A 26,710-nucleotide genomic window follows, 5' to 3' on the forward strand; every position below is an offset into this window, starting at 1 on the left:
TCCGGATCCGGCCCTGCCACCTGAGCCTGACCTTCCCATTGCTCTTCGTAAGGATATTCGCACCACCCCGTAATCCATCTCCTCATTATATTGATTTGTGTTATCATCGTCTTTCTCCTTTACATTACACTTGTTTGTCCTCCTTGTCTTCTGTTTCTATTCCTAAAACTACAGGTGAAGCATTATCCCAACCTGAGTGGAGGCAAGCAATGCTTGATGAGATGTGTGCTCTACAAAGCAGTGGTACTTGGGAATTGGTACTTCTACCTCATGGGAAGTCGGTAGTCGGGTGTCGTTGGCTTTATACAGTGAAGGTTGGTCCCGATGGTAAGATTGATCGATTTAAGGCTCGTGTGGTAGCCAAGGGATATACTCAGATTTTTGGGTTGGATTACAGTGACACATTCTCACCGGTTGCCAAAATGGCATCTGTCAGACTATTTTTCTCCATTGCTGCAATTAGACATTGGCCCCTCCATCAGCTTGACATTAAAAATGCTTTTTTGCACGGTGATCTTGAAGAGGAAGTGTATATGGAGCAACCACCAGGATTTGTTGCTCAGGGGGAGTCTTCCAACATGGTTTGTCGGCTACACAGGTCCCTTTATGGTCTTAAACAGTCTCCTAGAGCTTGGTTTGGCAGATTCAGCTCGGTAGTACAAGAATTTGGTATGATCCGCAGTGAAGCCGATCACTCTGTATTTTATCATCACTCAGCTCAAGGGTGCATCTATCTTATTGTTTACGTGGATGACATTGTTATAACTGGTAGTGATCAGCAAGGAATACTCCAGTTAAAACATCTCTAGAATAAATTTCAGACTAAAGACCTTGGTAAACTCCGTTATTTTCTGGGTATTGAAGTAGCCCAATCCAAGGATGGCCTTGTAATTTCACAAAGAAAATATGCTATGGATATTCTTGAAGAAACTGGCCTACTAAATGCCAAGTCAGTTGATACTCCTATGGATCCAAATGTCAAACTCCTACCCAATCAGGGGGAGCCTCTATCAGATTCAGGAAGATATAGGAGATTGGTTGGAAAATTAAACTATCTCACAGTCACTCGTCCTGACATTTCCTTTGTTGTCAGTGTGGTAAGTCAGTTCTTAAATTCTCCTTGCCAAGAACATATGGATGCTGTAATCCGGATTCTTAAATACATCAAAAGTGCACCTGGAAAAGGTCTCATTTATGAAGATAGAGGACATACTCAAATAATTGGCTACTCAGATGCTGATTGGGCAGGCTCACCCATAGATAGACGATCAACTTCCGGGTATTGTGTACTCATAGGAGGAAATTTAATATCTTGGAAGAGTAAGAAACAAAATGTTGTAGCAAGATCCAGCGCTGAGGCAGAATACAGGGCCATGGCACTAGTAACATGTGAACTCATCTGGCTGAAACAGTTATTGAAAGAACTTCAATTTGAAGAGACTAGCACAATGACATTAATATGTGATAATCAAGTTGCATTGCACATTGCCTCGAATCCGGTTTTTCATGAGAGGACCAAGCATATTGAGATTGACCGCCATTTTGTTAGAGAAAAGATTGAATCAGGTGACATCATCACCAGCTTTGTCAAATCCAATGATCAGTTAGCAGATGTGTTTACAAAGTCATTGCGAGGTCCTAGAATTAGTTATATATGTAACAAGCTAGGTGCATTTGATTTATATGCTCCGGCTTGAGGGGGAGTGTTAAATACTATATTAGAATGTAAATAATATACATGGGCTGTAAGTATGTAAGTATTCTGGCCCGGTTAGCATTACTGTAAATTAGGGTTATTTAATACCCTGTGTCTATATAAAGAGATTCCGCTGTGTAGTTGAAACACACGGGTTATTCTATATGTCTCTCAATACTCTTTATATTCAACAAAGCCATTATTTATTGTATGCCTCAACGGATGGACATCCATATGTTCATGACATCTATAACCTACTAACTTAAGCCTGTTTGGATAATTTAAACTGTAGGCCATGAATTTTTTTGCTGGCTTATTGCTGCTTTTGATGCCCGAGGAAAATGCGTTTTGGTAGGTCCTTATCAGTTTCCCTAGATTTCTAAAGTATATGCTAGGTATATATGCACATTTCAAAGTATAAACTACAGATAGAGCTTCATCATTATAAATGTTCCTGTATTTGATGTGCACTGGTGTCTTGAAGAAATGGCTTACTGACTACCCCATGCACATACGCAGCAACTTTCATTTTGCAAATTTGAATTAAATTTATGTTTTATCTCTAACTGGTTTTTTTGTCAGGACCTTAATGGGCATTTTAGATGATTATTTTGATGGCTATTATTCAGAGGAAATGATAGAGTCTCAGGTATTTATTCGCATAAAAATATTTGAGTAAATTCTATAATGCATACAAATAACTTCTGTTTGACCTTTTGACATATATTCAAATGCATATTCATTTTATCAGGTGGATCAACTTGTTTTTGAGGAATTGGTGCGGGAGAGGTTTCCCAAATTGGGTTTGTATACTTTTTTGATTCATTTTCATGTCTTTGAACTCACCAAATGTTCTATCCTTAATTGTTAATAACTTGTGTGTACCTCTTTTTGCAGCCAATCATCTAGATTATCTGGGAGTGCAGGTAGCATGGGTTACTGGACCATGGTTTCTTTCCATTTTTGTGAACATGCTGCCTTGGGAAAGTGGTCAGGTTTTATGTTTTATCTATTGAATACTGTAGCTTAGTCTTATTTCAAATGAGCATTTGTTTTCTATAGCCTTAGCTTCCTCCTGATTTATGGTAATTATTTGGACATCAGTTCTTCGAGTTTGGGATGTGCTTCTTTTTGAAGGAAATCGAGTCATGCTATTTAAAACTGCAGTAGCTTTGATGGAGCTATATGGTAATGGAAGAAAATGTTTGTTGTTTATTGGAAAAAGTTAATTAGATGTGTAAGTTATCCATATCTTCATGAAACTTAATTTCACTGTGTCCTGTAGGTCCAGCATTGGTAACAACAAAGGATGCTGGAGATGCAGTAACTTTACTTCAGTCATTGGCCGGCTCCACATTTGATAGCAGTCAGCTTGTATTGACAGCTTGCATGGGTTACCAAAATATAAATGAAGTTCGATTACAGCAGCTGAGAAATAAACATAGGCCAGCTGTAATAGCTGCAATTGAAGAAAGATCAAAAGGGCTTAAAGCTCGGAGGGATTCTAAGGGTCTGGCATCAAAGCTATTTGAGCAATCGGATAACGTGCAAGTACTTGGGAGTTTGTCCCGTACAGAATCTGGTTCTACTAATGCAGATGAAATTCTGATTAGTCTGACTGGAGACGGTGAGATTGATTCAGCTCCAGATCTTCCAGAGCAGGTTGCTTATGTCTTTCATGTTATCCCCCCCTGTTGTTAGAATATAATGAAGTTGACTGATGCATTTTATTGTTATCTTGACAATTAATGACATTCTCAAACTATATATTTGTTACAAATGATTATGGTATCAAAGCTATACATATATGATTAAATTTTTCTTACTGCCTTGACCCAGAAGTCTAACCTTCATAGTCATCAATCTATAGCAAATAGAGCAACTAACCACAACATATTGATCTTATGCATCTCATTCCATGCAGATTGCTTGGCTGAAAGTTGAACTTTGCAGATTACTAGAAGAGAAAAGATCAGCTATTCTCAGGTAGTTAAAAATGATACTGGCTCTTTGATAAGAATTACTTTTCTTAATCAAACAATTAGAAGGAAACAGCTGTGAGCAAGCTCCAAAAGTACAGTGTCAATGGAAAATATGGAAGTATGAAGGAAACGAAAGAAGGAAAGGTATATGAGAAGCTAGGATGCTACTCTGCCCCAATGCCTAAGCCTCCCAGAATTCCCTTACAAATTCACCCCTCTTCTGGTTTCATTCCCTCCCTCATATTCCCTGCACGCCCCATGGTTTCCATACTCCCTTCACCCCTTGTTGGCTGCTACCTGTCCATTCTGTTAGGTTCCTCCCTAACAGATTCCTCAACCCCAATTTTGGTCCTGCTCTTATCATTTCCCGTCCTCTTTATTTTTACACTCAAACCACGGGTCCTTGATACTTGCCCCTCTTTTTTCATTAAATTACAAGATTTTTTTTATCCACTTTTTGCATATAGCATTTATGCTTTCAAATTTCTTCCTTTTTATCAGAGCAGAGGAGCTTGAAACGGCATTAATGGAGATGGTTAAGCAGGATAATAGGCGGCAACTGAGCGCCAAGGTAAGGCACGAGTCCACAATAGATTTTGCTTCTTACATCAATATACGTTCTTTTCAATGCATATCTGCGGCTTTCTCATTGTACTGCAAACAGGGGGGAAATTTCCTTCTCTCTTAATTCCTTAGCGAGTTCATTTAAGTTGGTTGCAATGCTTATATAGTTAAATAATTCTTGATATGTACCCAAGTAGTTACATTAGATGTCTTGCAGATTGAGTTCTAATTTTGTTCTTTGCGAAGTTTATGTGTAAATTCTTATCATCTTCAGGTAGAGCAACTAGAAGAAGAGGCTGCTGATCTTCGACAAGCACTTGCTGATAAACAAGAACAGGAAACTGCAATGCTTCAGGTTTCACTTTTACTCATAATTATATATATAAAATTTCTTTGGGTAAATAGGCTGTATCAATGTAAGGTTTTATTTCTCATAGGTCTTGATGCGGGTGGAGCAAGAACAAAAGGTGACAGAAGATGCTCGCAGGTTTGCTGAGCAAGATGCAGCTGCACAAAGATATGCCTCCGAAGTGCTTCAGGTTACCTTTTTTTCTTTCTTCTTTTGTTTGTCCTTCTGTTCCATCAGTATCCACCTTTTGTTTGTCTTGATAAGATGTGGTGCTTTCAGGTTATAGAAAACCAGTTATGAGCTGTAGGTGGGACAATTACTTTGGTTTTGTTGTTCGTTTTGTAATTTGACATTCAGTTATTTCATTATGGCATTCGGTCGGAATGGTTGAATTTTACTTGTTCCTACAATCCATGCCAGACTGGTTTTTGTCAGGTTTCAAAAAGTTGTTAGTCGATGTGTCTCCTAGCTTCATTACATCTCAAAAAGCCATTCATTTCTTCTGGCATCGTTGTATTGTCGTAGTGTGGCATCAATTTCACAATTATCCTGCCATAGGCTGTACTTGATCCCTACATTAAGGGTAAAAGTTTAGCCAAATTGATGTCACTTTTGTAACAATAAATTGAATGCTGAATGATATTAGATTTTATTTTCACACTTTTCTTTAGCACGTTGGTAGACCTCCCCTCATATATGACATACCTAATTAGCATCCTTTAATATCAGTTATAAATCTTTATGTTTATCCATGCTATGCCGTGCCTTTGTTAATGCTTCCTTGTACTGCTAAGTTATATTTCAACCAGCACAATGGTGAATTTTCGGACTATACCATCCTAATATCATACATCATATATTATTGTTTTGCAGGAAAAATATGAAGAAGCATCTGCTGCACTTGCAGAAATGGAGAAGAGAGCGGTTATGGCAGAATCTATGCTGGAAGCTACATTGCAGTATCAGTCTGGCCAAGTTAAACTGCAACCATCTCCACGGTATGTTTGAAGTTTTTGAAATATTTGATTCCTTAATGCACCCACAATTTTTTTTGGTATTGCCTTAGATTTATTCTTTCTTTCCGAAGCCGTGATTTTGTCATGCTACCAACATTCAGTATCTAGTAAGTACCATACATAACAGTGGTTAGACACTATCCTAAATCTGAACAGGGTTGAGTACCCCAAAAAACCATCATCATTTTCCACTTAAGAAAATGCCAAAAGTTGCTGAAAAAATATGGGAAACGAAAATGAAAATAACTGGTTTATATTGTATATGGTCATAGCCTTCTATGGATGAGCTTGACTTTATGCCTTCTTGCTTTATAGATCTTCACAGCCAGAATCTCCAGTATCTAGAAACAATCAAGAACCTACGACAGATACACCTAGTCGGAGGATAAGTCTGCTTTCTCGTCCATTTGGACTTGGATGGGGTGATCGAAACAAGGTTAGTTTCCATTGGGAAAGATCTGATATTTTATCAGTGTTACGCTTCCTTGGTTATTTTATTGTGGCTGAAAACCTGTATTTGTTATCTTTGATAGGGGAAACCTATTACTGTGGAAGAGCCAGCTGAGGTAGAAAGTCCTATCAGCCAAAAAGAGGGCAATGGCCTTAAAGTACAGGATGAGTTGGAAACAAGATAGTATCAATATTTCTCTTTGCCCTCCCCCCAGACGGTTTGAGGAGCAAGAAATTAGTTCCCTGTCTGTAATTTTTGTTCTGGGCGAACATATATTTTCATATTTCATTAATTGTTTGTTCTTTATGATGTCATAGAATAATAGTATTGGATTTAATACAAAAAAAAAAAAAAATTGTATTGGAAAGTAAGTGTACGGTTGAGGTTAATTGTGATGCATCTCACCTATACTATACAGGTCATACTCAATGTATTGTACACGGGTCATTATAAAAACAATATATAACGAGATTCCTAGAAATGTGACCTTTAAAAATAACACAACAACTAGAGAGAAAATTATAGGAAAAAAGTGGTTAAATATATATGACATGATAAAATAAATGAGAAAAAAAATTTAACGTGTTAGAGAAATATACAAGGGAGTGGAAAATTTTAGTTAGATTTTGTATACGACTTTAAGATAAAAAATATATATTTAAACAAAAATTATTGTCATTATTCGTTGCTGAAATATAGTACTCTTTTCTAATAAAAAATATGGTACTTACATTATACGTACGACATTGCTCTTTTGTCTTAAATGATAATTGAATGAAAAATACTTCACAAATAAAAAATATTTGGGAACAATCACACAAATAAAAAAAGCAAAAGAACAAAAGATAAAATAATGAGCTCTTGTAACTTTTTTCATTTTTGTATTTTCAAATTTTTAGCAAGATTTATTGTAATTGAATGAGAAATTTTTGTATCTACCAATTTTTTTAATGAACTTTTCCGCTAACGACATTGTATTGGGAGAGTTGATAAAGTGGTATTTCAAATCCCAATTCAATTTATATTCATGAAGTCACCAAATTGGGAGACAATGCAAGGCTATGTAAATAAAAATTGACATCATGCTAACAACTTGGAAATTGATTTCATTGCAGTTTCAACCAGTCTAATTTAGAGATATGCTAAGGCTAACATAAAAAATTCCAAAAAATAATATCATTAATAATTCTTCATTACCCTTTTTTAATATTGTGTGACTATTTTTAAGTAATTTTTTGAATTGGTTAATAGTTCAACTTTCATTCGTTACGCTATATAATTTTATTTTAAAGTAGTTATAATTAAAGTTAATAATTTTCAAATTATTTTAATGATGCGATAGTTTATGAATGACGATCACATAGGTCTAGTGCGAATAATTGGTGCACTTAGTGTTGTAAATTTAGAAATACCGATTCTGATTCTTGCTAAAAACTGTGATTGATAAAGTGTTAATATAAAAATGGAAGCGCTCACAAGAAAGGGAAGCTAGAAAATCGACCTTTAGGTAGCAATAATTTGTGGTTCACAGGAATGGTTAAACATACATAGATGACAGCCAAATCTTCGTCAACAAAACCACGTCTACTATTCTTTGAAATATGTTAGATATTACGGTGAGTTTGTAAAAATCTTGAAAACCTTGAGATATCAAAGGTGGCTCGCCGTGATTCTAGAAAACCTTGAGATATCAAGGGTACACGTAGACAACCATGATAAATTACTGTCTTCACCTCAATGCATCCGGGCGAATATGTACGAAAATAATTTCATTTTCTCCCCGGCTAATTCTGACCTTTCCATCGCTGAATCTGCAAAGGAAGACTCAACTATATAGTAAAGGATATATTATAGTGATATAGACTTTAAGCACACAAAATCTACTATTTTTTAGCAGCAAATTCAATACATATATACTGAATGGATTAAGACTAAGAGAGAACTTGATTTCTTGGAAGATGTCATCTTACAGAATCTCCAAGATGAACTTCTTGTCCATTTCTAAGGGATATCCAAATGGACCTCCAATTATGGCTGCATCATCCATTGTAACCTCGTAAACTTTTGCGCCATTTTTTCTGTCAATTTTTGGACAAAACAAGATCTGAGAAACACTCAGTCCAGCTGATATATACTAGTACTATTTCAGACTCAGCTATAAAGTGAATATATATAAATTTACACTCAATCATCGTGAGAATAACTATTAAGATTAAATTTAAAGGTTTGGGTTAATCTCTATCAATCTCTAAAACTAAAATCTAGGCGAACCCTTCTCCAGAATGTTTTCATTTCTGACAAATGGACATAAATTTCACTAATCAAATTATTTGAATGGAAACCAACTTTGTTTTATAATGTCTGCCCATCAAGTTCTCCTATGTCCCTACAACTATCCTTTCCAAACTAGCAAGCAAGCAGCTATGGACTATGGTTTGCTTTTTACATCATTGTTCGCCCACAACACTTCTTAGATAAAGTTTTCCGTGGTTAAAACAGGTTGAATAATGCAAAATTTATGGGGAAGAGAGACAATATTGCTTGGTTTTAGAAATTTCATCCATAGTTTTTTAATTCAAATACTTAAATGAAAAAATCTGCCATTCCTATATCATGGACAAATTATCGATAATATATAATTGTCACCACAACATATCCTTTGGAAGACCATAACCTGAACCTTAACCATGCCTTAACACCTAATAAAAAAAAATTTCTTAAATTTTAACCACTTATAACAAACAGGCAACCCATGTCGACGTGAAACCCCCTGCATATCTCCACTACTAGGACATGAGGACAGGAAAGATTCCTTGCTGAAGAGGAGCAATAACCAAAAAAGCATTCATAGTATATATGAAGCTTTTCGTAGCATACTTACCAGGGTTCCAAATTATTACTTCCTGATATTCCTACATTCATTGTATATGCCCCTTCATATTATAATTTATTGTGCTAGTAAGAACCCTCCCTTGAACATTAGTGAACTTAAAACCATGGAAACTTACACAAAATTTCCAGTCATGGAGAACTTCAGCCCAAGCAGAATATCAACCACATACTTTATTCTTCCATTCTTCCCAATAATCTGTAACACTCATTGTAATACACAAACTGAAAATGTGAGGCAGTATTTGTGGCAATTAAAGTAAACGTACAAAGATGAACCTGATACCTGCTTTCCCATCAAACCATTGGCAGCATTCTCTAGCCAACTATCTGTCACAGTCTGTAGAAAATAAGTTGTTTAAATAAGAAAAAGAAAACCTTGTAAGAGTATTGTTCATATTTAAATCATTTTGAAATAGTACATTATCAGTTGGAACTACATGTTCGCATTTCAAAATCTACCTGTGAGTTCCATATCATCTGCCACTCGCCCTCTTCTAGTTCAGGTTCTTCTTCCCCAGATTTCCGATTTAAGGAAATGAGTGCATCCATTGCCTGTTGGAATTCAGGATGTGAAAAACAATAAAAATGGAAATATTCCAGTTAACTAATTGAAAAGAAAAAACAGTACCCTTACCTCTTTAATACCCACCCCCGACGAAATTGCTGTTAACAATTTTTGTCTGGGTTCAGTTTGCTTCTGCAGCACAAACGTGGTTCCCTGCACTATATATATGTTGCTGATAAGTCTTGGAAACATAAAGCTTTTATAAAAAATATGTTGATTTGATAGACAATTTAGCCTTTTAATCAAGCGAAGGAACAAAAGACTATTAAGAAGATGTTTGTATTGGAAGTGCCTAATCACCTTATTTCCTCTTGAGATGCGAAGGTTTCCTGAATGCGACAAGTATGTGGTGTCTAACCATCCCTTTGCTTCATCTCCAAGTAGCTTAAATGGAACTGGATATGGAACTTTAAATGGAAGAAATTTAAATGAAAAGGCAGCTCTGTCAAACCTAAAAAGGATTCTTTTTCCATCTTCAATGGACGCTGCCGCCTGTTCAAATTGAAAGACATAAATATATGAACAGCTATATGATATCATGTTTTTTTTGTATGACAAGCACAAACATAAACAGAAATTCAACTATCAGGCTACACGTGAAGAAGCAAAAGAAAGCCTGAAATTTATCCATATTAACTTGTGATTTTTTAGAAGCGCGTAGCAAGTAAATTAGCTGTGTAACTGTGAACAATGCTTGTAATGAAATTGAGAAGAAAAAGCCAACCTAAGAATCTATGTAGCATAATTCATTTCACAATATTGACTATTGACAAAGCCTCTTAAACTAAAAAGTTTCAATCTGTCTCACCAAGTATTGCAAAAAAATTAATAAAGTTGAATTTAACACAACTGTGTTTAAACTTATTATTAACTTCAACTGAAGTTATTTAGTATTACCTCCACTTTGAGCTCACCAATGGCATCAGAAAATGACACAATATTGCATACGCGTGGATCATTCGTTTGAAGATAAACCTCTTGAAATACACTAAAAAAATCAACCCCAACAAATGTTCTCTGAAAGAGCAATATAGAATACCATATAGAGTCATATATCATTAAACAATCTATGGGGTATGTGTTGAACAGGTCAGTGACACTTGTTCTGGTAGCTTATCAGGTTGAAGTAAGTTTCAGTTCAACATGCCTAAATTTATAGACTGATTGCACTAAACATAATATATATGCAACTTTCCGTTAGGTATTTAAGAAATGCTTATATTAGTACTACCATGAAGACCGTCAATTCGTCCTGTTTTACTCAAGAGACGTTATACTTGTCATAATTTTTGTATTGAGAAAAATCCTAGTCTCAGTGTTGAAAAGAGATGAGGACTGAAACCTAAGCCTCATATTATTCACGCTCCAAGTCCGATAGTGTTAAGCACTAGGGGGTTATTGTGAGCTAGAAGCTTTTCATAAGGTATTTCGTTCACAAAAATTGGAATTTTACTTTGAACAACCGAAAAATACAAAAAAATTAAGGTACTAAAATTGAATTATTTTTTTCAAATAAGTCACTGAAGATCTTTTATTTTCAGATTTGGGTCCAAATGACAATCATCTGTGGCAGTAACTCATGGCAAAGGTTAAGTAGGCCAACGGTAACATCATAGTGTGGTGATTTGAAGTGCCTCTAATTAGAATAATCTTTTGGAAGCAAGTTTCCAAACTAAGTGTACAGTATTTTTCGAAGTATTATTTAAGCAATGACTAAAATATATACATGAAAGTGAATAAACCATTTGAAAATACGTTTGAGTAACATTCATTAATAACAACCTGAATGGGGGATGCTGTTCCGGGTCTTGTAGTGAAAATAAGCTGCCAGCGACCCTCAATTAAACTTGAGTTTGTCTGCACAAAAGAACTTCATCTCATGGTAAGGAAAGGATAATAATAAGTTAAACAGAGAGAAGAGAAATTGACCACAAACCGGATCAGGCACACCCCCTCCTAAACGTTCCAGGGCTTGAATAGCACGCTCAATAGCCTGAAATTAAATATTAAATGGAAAGGAAATGAACGCTAAATTCAGGAATAAATTGAAGAGACGGGAGATTAAGAAAGAGACATTGAGTTGCTGGGGAGAAGAAGATCGTCCACGCCCTTGGGTGCCAACAAGTGCTTCGATGAGTGAGTTCTCAGATTCTGTAATTGACACTTGAGAACACCGAAAGACGAAGCTATTATGTTCTCTACTACTGCGAGATTTGGAGGGCATGGGAGAAACAAAAGTAGAACGACAACAGGAGTCAAACCCTACATTTGCATTCACAGCTCTAAGAGCCATTGTTATAATTCTACTAGTTGCAGAGAGAGAGAGAGTGTGATGAGCCTGGGACCTGGGTTCTCCTCTTCTGTGATGTGGCTGACGCCAAGATGAAATAGAACACGTGGCAAACCAGGAAGAGAGACACAGATATTATGGCTATTGTCTGTCCCACTTTCAGGCTTCCGCATCCACACATGACCTTGCCACCTCACCTATGCTACATTGCCATTCATTCATCACACTATCCATATGGATTTAATTGTTTCTTTTATAAAAAAATAAAAAAACAAATAAATAGTCGTTTTTTGGAAACAGCTACAATAAAAGGAAGCGTTTAAAATAAAATAAAAATGACTTTATTTTTAGAATAAAATGTTTTTTTTTCTTCTTGTAGAGAGTGCTTAATAAAAACATCTAGCAACCAGGATTTTGACCAATGATAGTATGTCGTATTCAAAAAATTGAAAATAAACAATAGACGCTAAAGAAGGAGTCTGTCTCCAATGCACAATCCATCTGTCAATCAATCCGTGCCACATTCTCAAACAACGGGCTCTCAAAAGAAACGCCACAGATATGAATGAAAGCATGAAATTTAAAATACATAATTCAAATTAACTGATGTTTACTGTGTAACATGTCGACACAGAAGTAAAGTAGGAGAAGCTTGAGCTTTGCAAGGATCTCCCGGACGCATGATATGATGACGTGAAGTTAGATTGAACTCATAACAGAATAAAATCAATGGAAGCCTAGAGATCTCCTACAAACTGCAATCTGCAGACGCAATGAACGGAAGTGTGAGCCTACAGCAGCTATTATACATTCCACGATCAGTTCATAAATCGACTGGGGAACATGTTAACCACATATTATACAACATTATACAATGGCGCATTTTTCACCCTAACTTATAGTATTACCTAGAAGTGGCTCAGATAGTATCTGCAAAAACAGGAAACCATGGTGGTGCATATAAGCTTAGAGTAGATAAAACAGAGTAACCAAGTGTAACACACTTCAGAAAAAGGATCACCCACTTGCGCATGACCAAAGTTTTAGATTCAAAAAAATGATCAAAAGATCTTCCATTCAATCTATTCAAAAGATAATTGACACATGGCTTCTCTTCAAGTACACAACACTGTGAAATGTAAAGCATTTGGAATCCGATGAGAATAAAAAAATACTATTTGAGGCATTACCATCATAGTCACTTCCATTTTCTCCTCTGAAGTAGTTTCCCGGCCTCCATTTCCATGCAAACGCTTGTAATTTCAAACCCCTACATCATCCACCTTAACTCACGGTATTGCCGCATCTAATTGTGAAATTGAATACCCCTTTGAATGATCTGGTAGAAACACTGCTTTAAATCAAACTTGGGAGTTCAAAGCTACCAAACATTAAGAGCAATAGCCATGTTTCACATCAAATTCAATATGCAAGCTCTCATATTTGTACCATGGTTATGCTAAGACTTTCACTGTTTTTCACTCACAAGAGCAAAACATGGCATAACCAGATACCGCTTAAAAGTTCATGTTAAAAGTAGCATAACCTTTGCACAATTCAATCATGTCCATCATATAGAATTAGCAAAACCGTGCACAATTCAATCACGTCCATCATATAGAACTAGCAAAACCTTTGCACAATTCAATCATGTCCATCAAAGAGAACAAACACAATCTTTGCACAGTTCAATCATATCCATCATATAGAACTAGCACAAGCTTTGCACAATCAAATCGACATAAAACATGTACCTCAAATTTGCATGGTAATCATTAGTTCTCCTTACAAACTCACAGGTTCTTTACATGCTACTGAGTATAATATTTTAAAATACACTTTAATCCCTTGTACATAAACGAAAAAACATGGCAGAACCAGATATCATTTAAAAATTCATGCTAAAAAAGGTGAGGTGTAAATTTGTAAATCTGAACTTCTTACAAATACTACATATTTAAATGACTAGAAAAAAGGTATAATTAATCTACTATGAAAGCTTTCCTCACTTGAAAGGACTTCGTGCAGCAGTCTGACAAAATTCACCACGGGCTAGAAAATACTTCTGCCATCATCATACAGAATTAGCTCAACCTTCGCACAATTTAATCACCCAATCAAATCAAAATAAAACAAGTATCTCATATTTTTATGGTCATTCAAATCAAAAACAAGTATCTCATATTTGTATGGTCATTCGTGAATATCTAAGATACTTTTTTAAGAAGCAACAAGAAAAATTCATCACGAGGGAGTATAGTGAACCCTGCCCAAGCAAAATATAAGGCAACGACAAATGAAAAAGAAAAAACCAATTTCATGAAATTAACTAAAAGTAGAAAAAGTACATGGTAATCATTAGTTCTCCTTACAAATTCACAGGTTCTTTACATGCTACTGTGTAGAATATTTTGACATACACTTTAATCCCTTGTACATAAACGAACCTGCAAACTTACGGCCCTTTTCCTACTATTTTTCTACAGACCTACCCAACCAAACCCTGCCCCGCCCCTGAAGGAAAAGAAAAGAAAGACAAAGGAAGGAAACTCAGCTCTTGGCCCTTATGGTCCTCTCTCAAAAACCAAGAGATGCGACTGAGAAAGCAACCCTTACCTAATCTTTCATTTTACCAACCATACAAATAGAAAAAAGAGACAAAATAAAAGTAAACTAGTAATCTACGAGGCTGCAAATACCATATCCATTACAAAGTAGTAGAATTTGCTCACTAGCCTTCCCCTCAAAGCCTACTCGAGGAATGGCTTCAGCTAATGTGGGACAGACAAATCATCATCTCCAACAGTCTCTGAGCTTGTTCCAACTATCTGACTCTGACATTCATCCTTCTCAATCAATAAGCCATCTGTACTTTCATGTGTTGCTACATGGGTTTTTGATTCATCATTTCTATCAATCATTTCATTCTCACCACTTTCTTTTGTATCCACGGCATCATTTTCTTTGGCAAAAACCTCGTCTGGCAAACACAGTTGTGTTGCTAATTCACCCTTCTGCTCATTGTTCTCTTCCTTCACTTCATTGTTAAACACAAAGCCACCCCCCATTTCATTACCTTTGATCTCATCCTGATTCACAACCACCACATTCGGAACAGACTCTTCCATAAAAGCATCATCTTCAGCTTCGGATACTCCATCATTGTCTAACTTAGCAGTAGCACTGGCATCAATGTCTCCATTTCTCTCACTTTCCAGCATGGAATCAACTATCTCAACATTATTCTCAATTCCCATAACAGGTAAATCTGATCCCCCATCGCTTTCATTATCAGACCCATTCTCCACCACTTCCTCATTGACGTCTTCCACAACCTGGTTCTGCCTCTCAAGAAACAGTAACCTCCTCCGTAGATCACCCAACTCCCTCTCCATTAGGAAAAGGCGCTCCCTCAATGTCAAATTCTCTTCCTCCAATTGTGCTATATGGGAATCCTGATCATCTACCCTATTCTCCAACACATTGTTATACTCACCACCTCCATAATTCGGATATATCATCTCAAACCGGCTCAAATCATGGTCGAGCCTCCTTTCTACCTCCACATGTTCCTCTACATCACTCTCACTAGACCCACCACCACCATCCTCTTCATCTTCATCATCATGAACATCTCGAAGCCTAATCAAACCCTTCATTGACCCATATCCATCAACACCCCACTCTTCCTTCGCCATATCCCCCAACATCTCCCTCGAAGGAGACAATATAGGGGTAGGAAGCACAGCCGGGGTAACAGGACAAGGCGACACAAGCGATGCAATACCACCGGACTTCTTAGCACGAATAATAAAGGAAGTCGTATTCCTGGGCGCATAAGGCGCAAATCTAGGATTAAACTTCTTCTTAGGATAAAACTTACGTGCTTTCAAACGATTCTGAGATTGCAACTCATGAAGAGTTGGTGGTTGGTAACCGACACTGCTGTTCGGAATACCGATGGAAATGCTTTGGTTAGGTTTTTCCATTCTCCTAATATCTTTGCGCTTATCACTAACCTTCTTTCCCTTCCAGTTATTATTACTTCGTCCAGGTTTCGAAGGAGGGAAATTAGGTTTCATATTAGGGTTCTGAAACTTCATGTTAGGGTCCAGAGGAAGCTGTTGAGACCAAACCTTATTATAACCACGATTCATCATCTGAGGCTGATTCTGATTCATCATAATCTGAGATGTCTTCATCTGCGGTTGAGGTTGTTGATTCATTCCTTGATTGTGTGTGTGAGAAAGTAACTGAGTCTGAGACTGGTTAATTACCTGAGGCTGATTCATCATCGGAACTTGATTCATCATCTGAGGCTGGTTCATCTGGTTCAAATTCATCATCATCTTCGATTGATCGTTCATCGTAACCAAACCCTAAGTGCGTCTAACGAATTCTTGCAATTTCGATTAATAGTTAAGAGCGAAAATATTATCACCGATCAGAAAATTCTTGATCGGCGGCGAATTGGAGATCGATTCGAAACCCTAAATCTCTTTTTCTCTAATTTAGAACTGTGAGATATTGGGATTAAATTTTCAAGAAATTAACCTATCTAAGGGTGAAACCGTTTTCGCATATGTAGATTTCACAAACCTATAGATTGAGAAAACCCTGGTTTTGATTATTAAATTTTTTTTCTGATTTACTATTCTCGAAAAATGTGGTTATCGTTGTTTCTTGAAGTGATCGTGCGAACAGAAGGGGGTTATATAATGGGTTGGGAATAAAGTGGGCGGCTAGATTTTGATCCGACAAACGGACGGTTTGGATTTCATATGCGTGATGAACACGCGTCAATAGCGCCTAAAAGATCGATTCTTGATTTCTCCTTTATTTTATTTTTAATTTTTAATTTAATAGTAATATTTTTCTTTAATTAATTTAATAATATTAATTTTTTATTTGAGTGTACGTGTAACGTCATTGATAACATAAGTTACTACATATGATTTAATTGATATGGAATAATAAAATTATAAACAAAATAGTTTAAACGGGAACAGAAAGTATAGATATTTTATAATAAAAAATCAATTACTTAAATGAATAAAGAAAGATAAATTGTAAAATTAAAAGGAAAAATTCACACCAAATTTTCATATTTAATTTATACATAGTATAAAAGTATAGAGTTTTACATAGTGACATGGATTAATGATATAAGGAGCTCAGTTTGATTTTAATTTCTTTTTTATATCAAAAACAATTTAATAGGTATTGAGGATGACATAATGGGTTCAAATGTGATAAACTCAAATTTAAATTTTTGTTAAAAAATATATTTATATTTAATGCGTCTTGAATTATTATCTCTAATATAAAATACCTCTAAGAAATCATAAAAAGAATAAAGAACTCTTCATGTTCAATTAAAATAAAAAAACTTAATTGTTATAGTTTGTCTTCAATGATATAAATATTTTAGGTTCATTATGTGTTTTCATATCCTGTCGGATGTAGAGCTTCTTTGAAACGGGTCATGACCACCACAAACTTTCCAAAAATTCTCAATAATTCTTTTAAGACATGATTGTTCATGAGGTCATTTAAATTAATTTTGGAGTCATTTATCTTCTTTTTTTCGATTTGGTCTTTTATTTAATTTTATTACAAAAATTTAAAAATATAAATAATAAAAATATGAGTTTATTTAAAGATTTTAATTATAAATATGATAAAATTTACATTCTAATGAAGATGATAATTAATTTTATTTAAAGATTTACATTCTAATAAAAATATGATAAAATTCTAATGAAGATGATAAAATTCTAATGAAGATGATAAAGATTTACATTCTAATGAAGATGATAAAAATATGATAAAATTTACATTCTAATAAAAATATGAGTTTATTTAAAGATTTTAATTATTAAATATTTTAGTTTTTTTCTTTTAATATTTTACTGACATGAAAAGTTTATCGAGATAGTTTTGATGTTCAAGTTCTTAAAATAATCTTGCAACTCATATACCTATTAGGATTGGGGTTCCATTTCATTAAATTACTTGAAAATATAAGGAAACGTTTGATTTAGTCTTTCAATTATACAAATGTGGCCATATATATGCATTCCCCCATAACAGATCAAAATATAATAATCGAAAAAATGATATCTTGTCAAATTTCTCTTATTGGAGATTTTAATTAATTGAATTATCCATTTCAACACTATCACTATTACACATTTCCTATTTAAATAATTTTAAAAGTGGTTTAATTATATTCCATTTGATTATTTAAAATGATATCTCATCGCATATCTTATTTATCTATTTTAATTTACAAGGATTATATATGTTTTTAGTCCTAAAATAACTATGATCTTTTAAGTTTAGTTATTTACAAAAATGTATCCACTTTTATTCCATATATTAATGATTTTACAGAGACTTTTTTTAAGGACTAAAAGTATTAACTTTTTTAATTTTTTTTAAATAGGAACTAAAAGTGAATAAAATAATGTTTTTAAAGAGTAAAAATTTAAATTTTTTATAAAAAAATAAAAAAACAAATAAATAGTCGTTTTTTGGAAACAGCTACAATAAAAGGAAGCGTTTAAAATAAAATAAAAATGACTTTATTTTTAGAATAAAATGTTTTTTTTTCTTCTTGTAGAGAGTGCTTAATAAAAACATCTAGCAACCAGGATTTTGACCAATGATAGTATGTCGTATTCAAAAAATTGAAAATAAACAATAGACGCTAAAGAAGGAGTCTGTCTCCAATGCACAATCCATCTGTCAATCAATCCGTGCCACATTCTCAAACAACGGGCTCTCAAAAGAAACGCCACAGATATGAATGAAAGCATGAAATTTAAAATACATAATTCAAATTAACTGATGTTTACTGTGTAACATGTCGACACAGAAGTAAAGTAGGAGAAGCTTGAGCTTTGCAAGGATCTCCCGGACGCATGATATGATGACGTGAAGTTAGATTGAACTCATAACAGAATAAAATCAATGGAAGCCTAGAGATCTCCTACAAACTGCAATCTGCAGACGCAATGAACGGAAGTGTGAGCCTACAGCAGCTATTATACATTCCACGATCAGTTCATAAATCGACTGGGGAACATGTTAACCACATATTATACAACATTATACAATGGCGCATTTTTCACCCTAACTTATAGTATTACCTAGAAGTGGCTCAGATAGTATCTGCAAAAACAGGAAACCATGGTGGTGCATATAAGCTTAGAGTAGATAAAACAGAGTAACCAAGTGTAACACACTTCAGAAAAAGGATCACCCACTTGCGCATGACCAAAGTTTTAGATTCAAAAAAATGATCAAAAGATCTTCCATTCAATCTATTCAAAAGATAATTGACACATGGCTTCTCTTCAAGTACACAACACTGTGAAATGTAAAGCATTTGGAATCCGATGAGAATAAAAAAATACTATTTGAGGCATTACCATCATAGTCACTTCCATTTTCTCCTCTGAAGTAGTTTCCCGGCCTCCATTTCCATGCAAACGCTTGTAATTTCAAACCCCTACATCATCCACCTTAACTCACGGTATTGCCGCATCTAATTGTGAAATTGAATACCCCTTTGAATGATCTGGTAGAAACACTGCTTTAAATCAAACTTGGGAGTTCAAAGCTACCAAACATTAAGAGCAATAGCCATGTTTCACATCAAATTCAATATGCAAGCTCTCATATTTGTACCATGGTTATGCTAAGACTTTCACTGTTTTTCACTCACAAGAGCAAAACATGGCATAACCAGATACCGCTTAAAAGTTCATGTTAAAAGTAGCATAACCTTTGCACAATTCAATCATGTCCATCAAAGAGAACAAACACAATCTTTGCACAGTTCAATCATATCCATCATATAGAACTAGCACAAGCTTTGCACAATCAAATCGACATAAAACATGTACCTCAAATTTGCATGGTAATCATTAGTTCTCCTTACAAACTCACAGGTTCTTTACATGCTACTGAGTATAATATTTTAAAATACACTTTAATCCCTTGTACATAAACGAAAAAACATGGCAGAACCAGATATCATTTAAAAATTCATGCTAAAAAAGGTGAGGTGTAAATTTGTAAATCTGAACTTCTTACAAATACTACATATTTAAATGACTAGAAAAAAGGTATAATTAATCTACTATGAAAGCTTTCCTCACTTGAAAGGACTTCGTGCAGCAGTCTGACAAAATTCACCACGGGCTAGAAAATACTTCTGCCATCATCATACAGAATTAGCTCAACCTTCGCACAATTTAATCACCCAATCAAATCAAAATAAAACAAGTATCTCATATTTTTATGGTCATTCAAATCAAAAACAAGTATCTCATATTTGTATGGTCATTCGTGAATATCTAAGATACTTTTTTAAGAAGCAACAAGAAAAATTCATCACGAGGGAGTATAGTGAACCCTGCCCAAGCAAAATATAAGGCAACGACAAATGAAAAAGAAAAAACCAATTTCATGAAATTAACTAAAAGTAGAAAAAGTACATGGTAATCATTAGTTCTCCTTACAAATTCACAGGTTCTTTACATGCTACTGTGTAGAATATTTTGACATACACTTTAATCCCTTGTACATAAACGAACCTGCAAACTTACGGCCCTTTTCCTACTATTTTTCTACAGACCTACCCAACCAAACCCTGCCCCGCCCCTGAAGGAAAAGAAAAGAAAGACAAAGGAAGGAAACTCAGCTCTTGGCCCTTATGGTCCTCTCTCAAAAACCAAGAGATGCGACTGAGAAAGCAACCCTTACCTAATCTTTCATTTTACCAACCATACAAATAGAAAAAAGAGACAAAATAAAAGTAAACTAGTAATCTACGAGGCTGCAAATACCATATCCATTACAAAGTAGTAGAATTTGCTCACTAGCCTTCCCCTCAAAGCCTACTCGAGGAATGGCTTCAGCTAATGTGGGACAGACAAATCATCATCTCCAACAGTCTCTGAGCTTGTTCCAACTATCTGACTCTGACATTCATCCTTCTCAATCAATAAGCCATCTGTACTTTCATGTGTTGCTACATGGGTTTTTGATTCATCATTTCTATCAATCATTTCATTCTCACCACTTTCTTTTGTATCCACGGCATCATTTTCTTTGGCAAAAACCTCGTCTGGCAAACACAGTTGTGTTGCTAATTCACCCTTCTGCTCATTGTTCTCTTCCTTCACTTCATTGTTAAACACAAAGCCACCCCCCATTTCATTACCTTTGATCTCATCCTGATTCACAACCACCACATTCGGAACAGACTCTTCCATAAAAGCATCATCTTCAGCTTCGGATACTCCATCATTGTCTAACTTAGCAGTAGCACTGGCATCAATGTCTCCATTTCTCTCACTTTCCAGCATGGAATCAACTATCTCAACATTATTCTCAATTCCCATAACAGGTAAATCTGATCCCCCATCGCTTTCATTATCAGACCCATTCTCCACCACTTCCTCATTGACGTCTTCCACAACCTGGTTCTGCCTCTCAAGAAACAGTAACCTCCTCCGTAGATCACCCAACTCCCTCTCCATTAGGAAAAGGCGCTCCCTCAATGTCAAATTCTCTTCCTCCAATTGTGCTATATGGGAATCCTGATCATCTACCCTATTCTCCAACACATTGTTATACTCACCACCTCCATAATTCGGATATATCATCTCAAACCGGCTCAAATCATGGTCGAGCCTCCTTTCTACCTCCACATGTTCCTCTACATCACTCTCACTAGACCCACCACCACCATCCTCTTCATCTTCATCATCATGAACATCTCGAAGCCTAATCAAACCCTTCATTGACCCATATCCATCAACACCCCACTCTTCCTTCGCCATATCCCCCAACATCTCCCTCGAAGGAGACAATATAGGGGTAGGAAGCACAGCCGGGGTAACAGGACAAGGCGACACAAGCGATGCAATACCACCGGACTTCTTAGCACGAATAATAAAGGAAGTCGTATTCCTGGGCGCATAAGGCGCAAATCTAGGATTAAACTTCTTCTTAGGATAAAACTTACGTGCTTTCAAACGATTCTGAGATTGCAACTCATGAAGAGTTGGTGGTTGGTAACCGACACTGCTGTTCGGAATACCGATGGAAATGCTTTGGTTAGGTTTTTCCATTCTCCTAATATCTTTGCGCTTATCACTAACCTTCTTTCCCTTCCAGTTATTATTACTTCGTCCAGGTTTCGAAGGAGGGAAATTAGGTTTCATATTAGGGTTCTGAAACTTCATGTTAGGGTCCAGAGGAAGCTGTTGAGACCAAACCTTATTATAACCACGATTCATCATCTGAGGCTGATTCTGATTCATCATAATCTGAGATGTCTTCATCTGCGGTTGAGGTTGTTGATTCATTCCTTGATTGTGTGTGTGAGAAAGTAACTGAGTCTGAGACTGGTTAATTACCTGAGGCTGATTCATCATCGGAACTTGATTCATCATCTGAGGCTGGTTCATCTGGTTCAAATTCATCATCATCTTCGATTGATCGTTCATCGTAACCAAACCCTAAGTGCGTCTAACGAATTCTTGCAATTTCGATTAATAGTTAAGAGCGAAAATATTATCACCGATCAGAAAATTCTTGATCGGCGGCGAATTGGAGATCGATTCGAAACCCTAAATCTCTTTTTCTCTAATTTAGAACTGTGAGATATTGGGATTAAATTTTCAAGAAATTAACCTATCTAAGGGTGAAACCGTTTTCGCATATGTAGATTTCACAAACCTATAGATTGAGAAAACCCTGGTTTTGATTATTAAATTTTTTTTCTGATTTACTATTCTCGAAAAATGTGGTTATCGTTGTTTCTTGAAGTGATCGTGCGAACAGAAGGGGGTTATATAATGGGTTGGGAATAAAGTGGGCGGCTAGATTTTGATCCGACAAACGGACGGTTTGGATTTCATATGCGTGATGAACACGCGTCAATAGCGCCTAAAAGATCGATTCTTGATTTCTCCTTTATTTTATTTTTAATTTTTAATTTAATAGTAATATTTTTCTTTAATTAATTTAATAATATTAATTTTTTATTTGAGTGTACGTGTAACGTCATTGATAACATAAGTTACTACATATGATTTAATTGATATGGAATAATAAAATTATAAACAAAATAGTTTAAACGGGAACAGAAAGTATAGATATTTTATAATAAAAAATCAATTACTTAAATGAATAAAGAAAGATAAATTGTAAAATTAAAAGGAAAAATTCACACCAAATTTTCATATTTAATTTATACATAGTATAAAAGTATAGAGTTTTACATAGTGACATGGATTAATGATATAAGGAGCTCAGTTTGATTTTAATTTCTTTTTTATATCAAAAACAATTTAATAGGTATTGAGGATGACATAATGGGTTCAAATGTGATAAACTCAAATTTAAATTTTTGTTAAAAAATATATTTATATTTAATGCGTCTTGAATTATTATCTCTAATATAAAATACCTCTAAGAAATCATAAAAAGAATAAAGAACTCTTCATGTTCAATTAAAATAAAAAAACTTAATTGTTATAGTTTGTCTTCAATGATATAAATATTTTAGGTTCATTATGTGTTTTCATATCCTGTCGGATGTAGAGCTTCTTTGAAACGGGTCATGACCACCACAAACTTTCCAAAAATTCTCAATAATTCTTTTAAGACATGATTGTTCATGAGGTCATTTAAATTAATTTTGGAGTCATTTATCTTCTTTTTTTCGATTTGGTCTTTTATTTAATTTTATTACAAAAATTTAAAAATATAAATAATAAAAATATGAGTTTATTTAAAGATTTTAATTATAAATATGATAAAATTTACATTCTAATGAAGATGATAATTAATTTTATTTAAAGATTTACATTCTAATAAAAATATGATAAAATTCTAATGAAGATGATAAAATTCTAATGAAGATGATAAAATTCTAATGAAGATGATAAAATTCTAATGAAGATGATAAAATTCTAATGAAGATGATAAAATTCTAATGAAGATGATAAAATTCTAATGAAGATGATAAAATTCTAATGAAGATGATAAAATTCTAATGAAGATGATAAAATTCTAATGAAGATGATAAAATTCTAATGAAGATGATAAAGATTTACATTCTAATGAAGATGATAAAAATATGATAAAATTTACATTCTAATAAAAATATGAGTTTATTTAAAGATTTTAATTATTAAATATTTTAGTTTTTTTCTTTGAATATTTTACTGACATGAAAAGTTTATCGAGATAGTTTTGATGTTCAAGTTCTTAAAATAATCTTGCAACTCATATACCTATTAGGATTGGGGTTCCATTTCATTAAATTACTTGAAAATATAAGGAAACGTTTGATTTAGTCTTTCAATTATACAAATGTGGCCATATATATGCATTCCCCCATAACAGATCAAAATATAATAATCGAAAAAATGATATCTTGTCAAATTTCTCTTATTGGAGATTTTAATTAATTGAATTATCCATTTCAACACTATCACTATTACACATTTCCTATTTAAATAATTTTAAAAGTGGTTTAATTATATTCCATTTGATTATTTAAAATGATATCTCATCGCATATCTTATTTATCTATTTTAATTTACAAGGATTATATATGTTTTTAGTCCTAAAATAACTATGATCTTTTAAGTTTAGTTATTTACAAAAATGTATCCACTTTTATTCCATATATTAATGATTTTACAGAGACTTTTTTTAAGGACTAAAAGTATTAACTTTTTTAATTTTTTTTAAATAGGAACTAAAAGTGAATAAAATAATGTTTTTAAAGAGTAAAAATTTAAATTTTTTTAATAAGAATTAATTTTAAAATTTTATACGGAATACAAATGTATTTAACTTAATTAACACTAATGTGGTTTAATGTTGGCAAATGGTAAGAATTAGACATGTTAATAAATCAGATATAATTTATTTTAAGAGATTATAAAAAAAAATATTAGAATAAAAAACCAAATATAATATCATAATGAAAATTGTAATTTTAGTACTATAGATTTTAAATATTCTGTTTTTAAAGACAAATTTTTTCTCTTAATTCATTTTTTTTTAACAAATACTCTTAATACGCAACTTAGTATCACCCTTTAAATGAAATGAGGTACACATATATTATAAAAGGATTCAATTTTTTCTCCCCAACTGAATAATTCTATTGCCAAATTTTTATATATTGTTAATTATTATTCGAGTATGAATCACGAATAAAATATGTTTTAATTAAATTTTATTTATCTATCCGTCGAACTCAAAATTAACAGGATCTATTTCCTTCGTAAAAGAGTGTTAAGAAAAATATTGTATAGAAAATATATACTTTTTATTTTTATTTTTATTTTTATGTTCTAAAAAATTCTTCAACATTGTCACTCAAAAATATAAACTAAAAATAATGATTGTATAAAGTAACATGACGAGCTAATATTTTAGTCCAACTACAATAATAAAGATTAACGAAAAATTTATGTTTTAGGCTATAAAACATTATAGTCCAACTACAATTATAATATACATTAACAATAAATTTTTTTACGTTTTTTTTAGATAGTATTTAGGGAAATGATTAATTAAATAAGTCATTAGAATGTACAATTTATATACCAAACAAATATTTGTCACTAATCAATTAGTTAAATTTCATATTTTTCTATCTTCTAAATAAGAAATTAAAATAATTATCATATACTAAACTGATTTTTTTTTAATCACACATCAAAAAATTAGTTAAAATTAAATATTTTGTTTATAATCGTCGATATAAAAATAAATAAAATATTATAGTACCACAACTATAATTTTTTCACACTCTCATTTTTTACGTTATTTTTTTTTAAATGAATCACCAAAGAAACTATTGGAGCATTCAGTTCATAAACAAGACAAAATTTACTACTGATTAATTGGTTAATTTTATTGTTTTTTTATATGTCTTATTTAAAAATGAGAATAATTATAATATACTGATTTGAAATTATTATAAACAGCATAAAAAAATAAATATTGATCATTAAAAGGTTAGTTAAAATTTGTGCTATTTTTTAATATTATTAACATAAAAATAAAAAAAATTATAATATGTTATTTTTTTTTTTATTTTTTTCACAATTTAATTTTTTCATATTGTCTTTCTAAAAAAGAGTAACCAAAAGAAGTCTTTCTAGTATACAATTCATACACATGAAAAAATATTTCTATCTAATTAAGTAGTCAAATTTAATAGTTTTTTATTTATTCTAAAAACTGAGAATAACTATAATATACCAAATAAAAACTATACATGACACAAATAATTGTCTCTAAATGATTTATTAAATTAGTATTTTTATTTTTTTAACATCAACGACATAAATATGATAACAATAATAATACAATAACTATAATGTTTTTACATTTTAATTTTTCCTATTTTATTTATGAAAATCAGTCACTAAAGTAGAAGTTGAAGTGTACCGTTCCTACACGAGATAAAAATGAAAATAATTATAATATACTAATTTGTGTTTATTTTAAAAATATTACACAGGGTAAATAGTTAAATTTAATATTATGTTTTTCATGTTTTTTTATAAATAGAAGTCATTGAATAAACCTTTGAAATATACAACTCATACGCGAGATAAATGTTTGTTTGTCATTAATTAATTTTTTTAATTTAGTGTATTTTTTTGTATCTTCTAAATAAAAATGGTAACAATTATTATATAGTGATTCAAATGTATTATAAACACTATAAAAGGGAATAAATATTTGTTACTAAAGAATTAGTTAAATTTGTAATTTTTTTTAAAGATTGTCGGAGAACAATTATAATATATTAATTAAAATTTTATCATACTTTATATTTTTTGGTGTTTTT

At 33.1% G+C, this 26,710-nt stretch overlaps 4 protein-coding genes across 8 annotated transcripts in view; 1 reads left to right on the forward strand and 3 right to left on the reverse strand.

Moving 5' to 3' along the window:
• The window catches only part of LOC101489081 (uncharacterized), a 12,697-nt gene extending 6,250 nt beyond the window's left edge, over window positions 1-6,447 (forward strand). Inside the window, exons 6-18 of the mRNA XM_004497316.4 lie at window positions 1,989-2,047; window positions 2,279-2,345; window positions 2,448-2,499; window positions 2,594-2,686; window positions 2,801-2,884; window positions 2,982-3,358; window positions 3,621-3,682; window positions 4,180-4,249; window positions 4,517-4,597; window positions 4,680-4,781; window positions 5,465-5,589; window positions 5,923-6,043; window positions 6,141-6,447. Of these exons, the coding sequence (XP_004497373.1) occupies window positions 1,989-2,047; window positions 2,279-2,345; window positions 2,448-2,499; window positions 2,594-2,686; window positions 2,801-2,884; window positions 2,982-3,358; window positions 3,621-3,682; window positions 4,180-4,249; window positions 4,517-4,597; window positions 4,680-4,781; window positions 5,465-5,589; window positions 5,923-6,043; window positions 6,141-6,242 (1,395 nt within the window). The 3' untranslated portion in view covers window positions 6,243-6,447. The remainder of the gene's footprint in view (window positions 1-1,988; window positions 2,048-2,278; window positions 2,346-2,447; window positions 2,500-2,593; window positions 2,687-2,800; window positions 2,885-2,981; window positions 3,359-3,620; window positions 3,683-4,179; window positions 4,250-4,516; window positions 4,598-4,679; window positions 4,782-5,464; window positions 5,590-5,922; window positions 6,044-6,140) is intronic.
• Window positions 6,448-7,541: 1,094 nt separating this feature from the next.
• LOC101489734 (probable plastid-lipid-associated protein 12, chloroplastic) lies at window positions 7,542-13,960 on the reverse strand. 5 transcript variants are annotated; one of them, XR_003472547.2, is made up of 13 exons: window positions 13,815-13,960; window positions 12,996-13,144; window positions 11,590-12,567; window positions 11,452-11,508; window positions 11,298-11,372; window positions 10,413-10,532; window positions 9,816-10,007; window positions 9,585-9,668; window positions 9,410-9,502; window positions 9,234-9,287; window positions 9,067-9,146; window positions 8,029-8,162; window positions 7,542-7,869 (listed from the first exon to the last, which is right to left on the reverse strand). XR_003472547.2 is itself a non-coding variant. In XM_004497321.4 (11 exons), exons 1-11 carry the CDS (start codon window positions 13,011-13,013, stop codon window positions 7,788-7,790), a joined length of 963 nt encoding a protein of 320 aa, XP_004497378.1. In that variant the 5' UTR covers window positions 13,014-13,153; the 3' UTR covers window positions 7,542-7,787. The 5 variants fall into 5 exon arrangements, 4 of the variants coding, with proteins under 4 accessions (XP_004497378.1, XP_004497375.1, XP_004497377.1 ...); XM_004497321.4 differs by lacking the exons at window positions 11,590-12,567; window positions 13,815-13,960 and having other exon boundaries at window positions 8,029-8,136; window positions 12,996-13,153; XM_004497318.4 differs by lacking the exons at window positions 12,996-13,144; window positions 13,815-13,960 and having other exon boundaries at window positions 8,029-8,136; window positions 11,590-12,103.
• A 142-nt stretch (window positions 13,961-14,102) lies between these two features.
• LOC101489415 (uncharacterized) lies at window positions 14,103-16,495 on the reverse strand. The gene has a single exon (XM_004497317.4). It carries the CDS (start codon window positions 16,170-16,172, stop codon window positions 14,577-14,579), a length of 1,596 nt encoding a protein of 531 aa, XP_004497374.1. The 5' UTR covers window positions 16,173-16,495; the 3' UTR covers window positions 14,103-14,576.
• A 3,766-nt stretch (window positions 16,496-20,261) lies between these two features.
• Window positions 20,262-22,655, reverse strand: LOC101490712 (uncharacterized). Its single transcript, XM_004497322.3, has one exon. It carries the CDS (start codon window positions 22,329-22,331, stop codon window positions 20,736-20,738), a length of 1,596 nt encoding a protein of 531 aa, XP_004497379.1. The 5' UTR covers window positions 22,332-22,655; the 3' UTR covers window positions 20,262-20,735.
• Between the last annotated feature and the right edge of the window lie 4,055 nt (window positions 22,656-26,710).

The sequence above is a fragment of the Cicer arietinum genome, chromosome 4 (assembly GCF_000331145.2).
Source record: "Cicer arietinum cultivar CDC Frontier isolate Library 1 chromosome 4, Cicar.CDCFrontier_v2.0, whole genome shotgun sequence".
NCBI lineage: Eukaryota > Viridiplantae > Streptophyta > Magnoliopsida > Fabales > Fabaceae > Cicer > Cicer arietinum.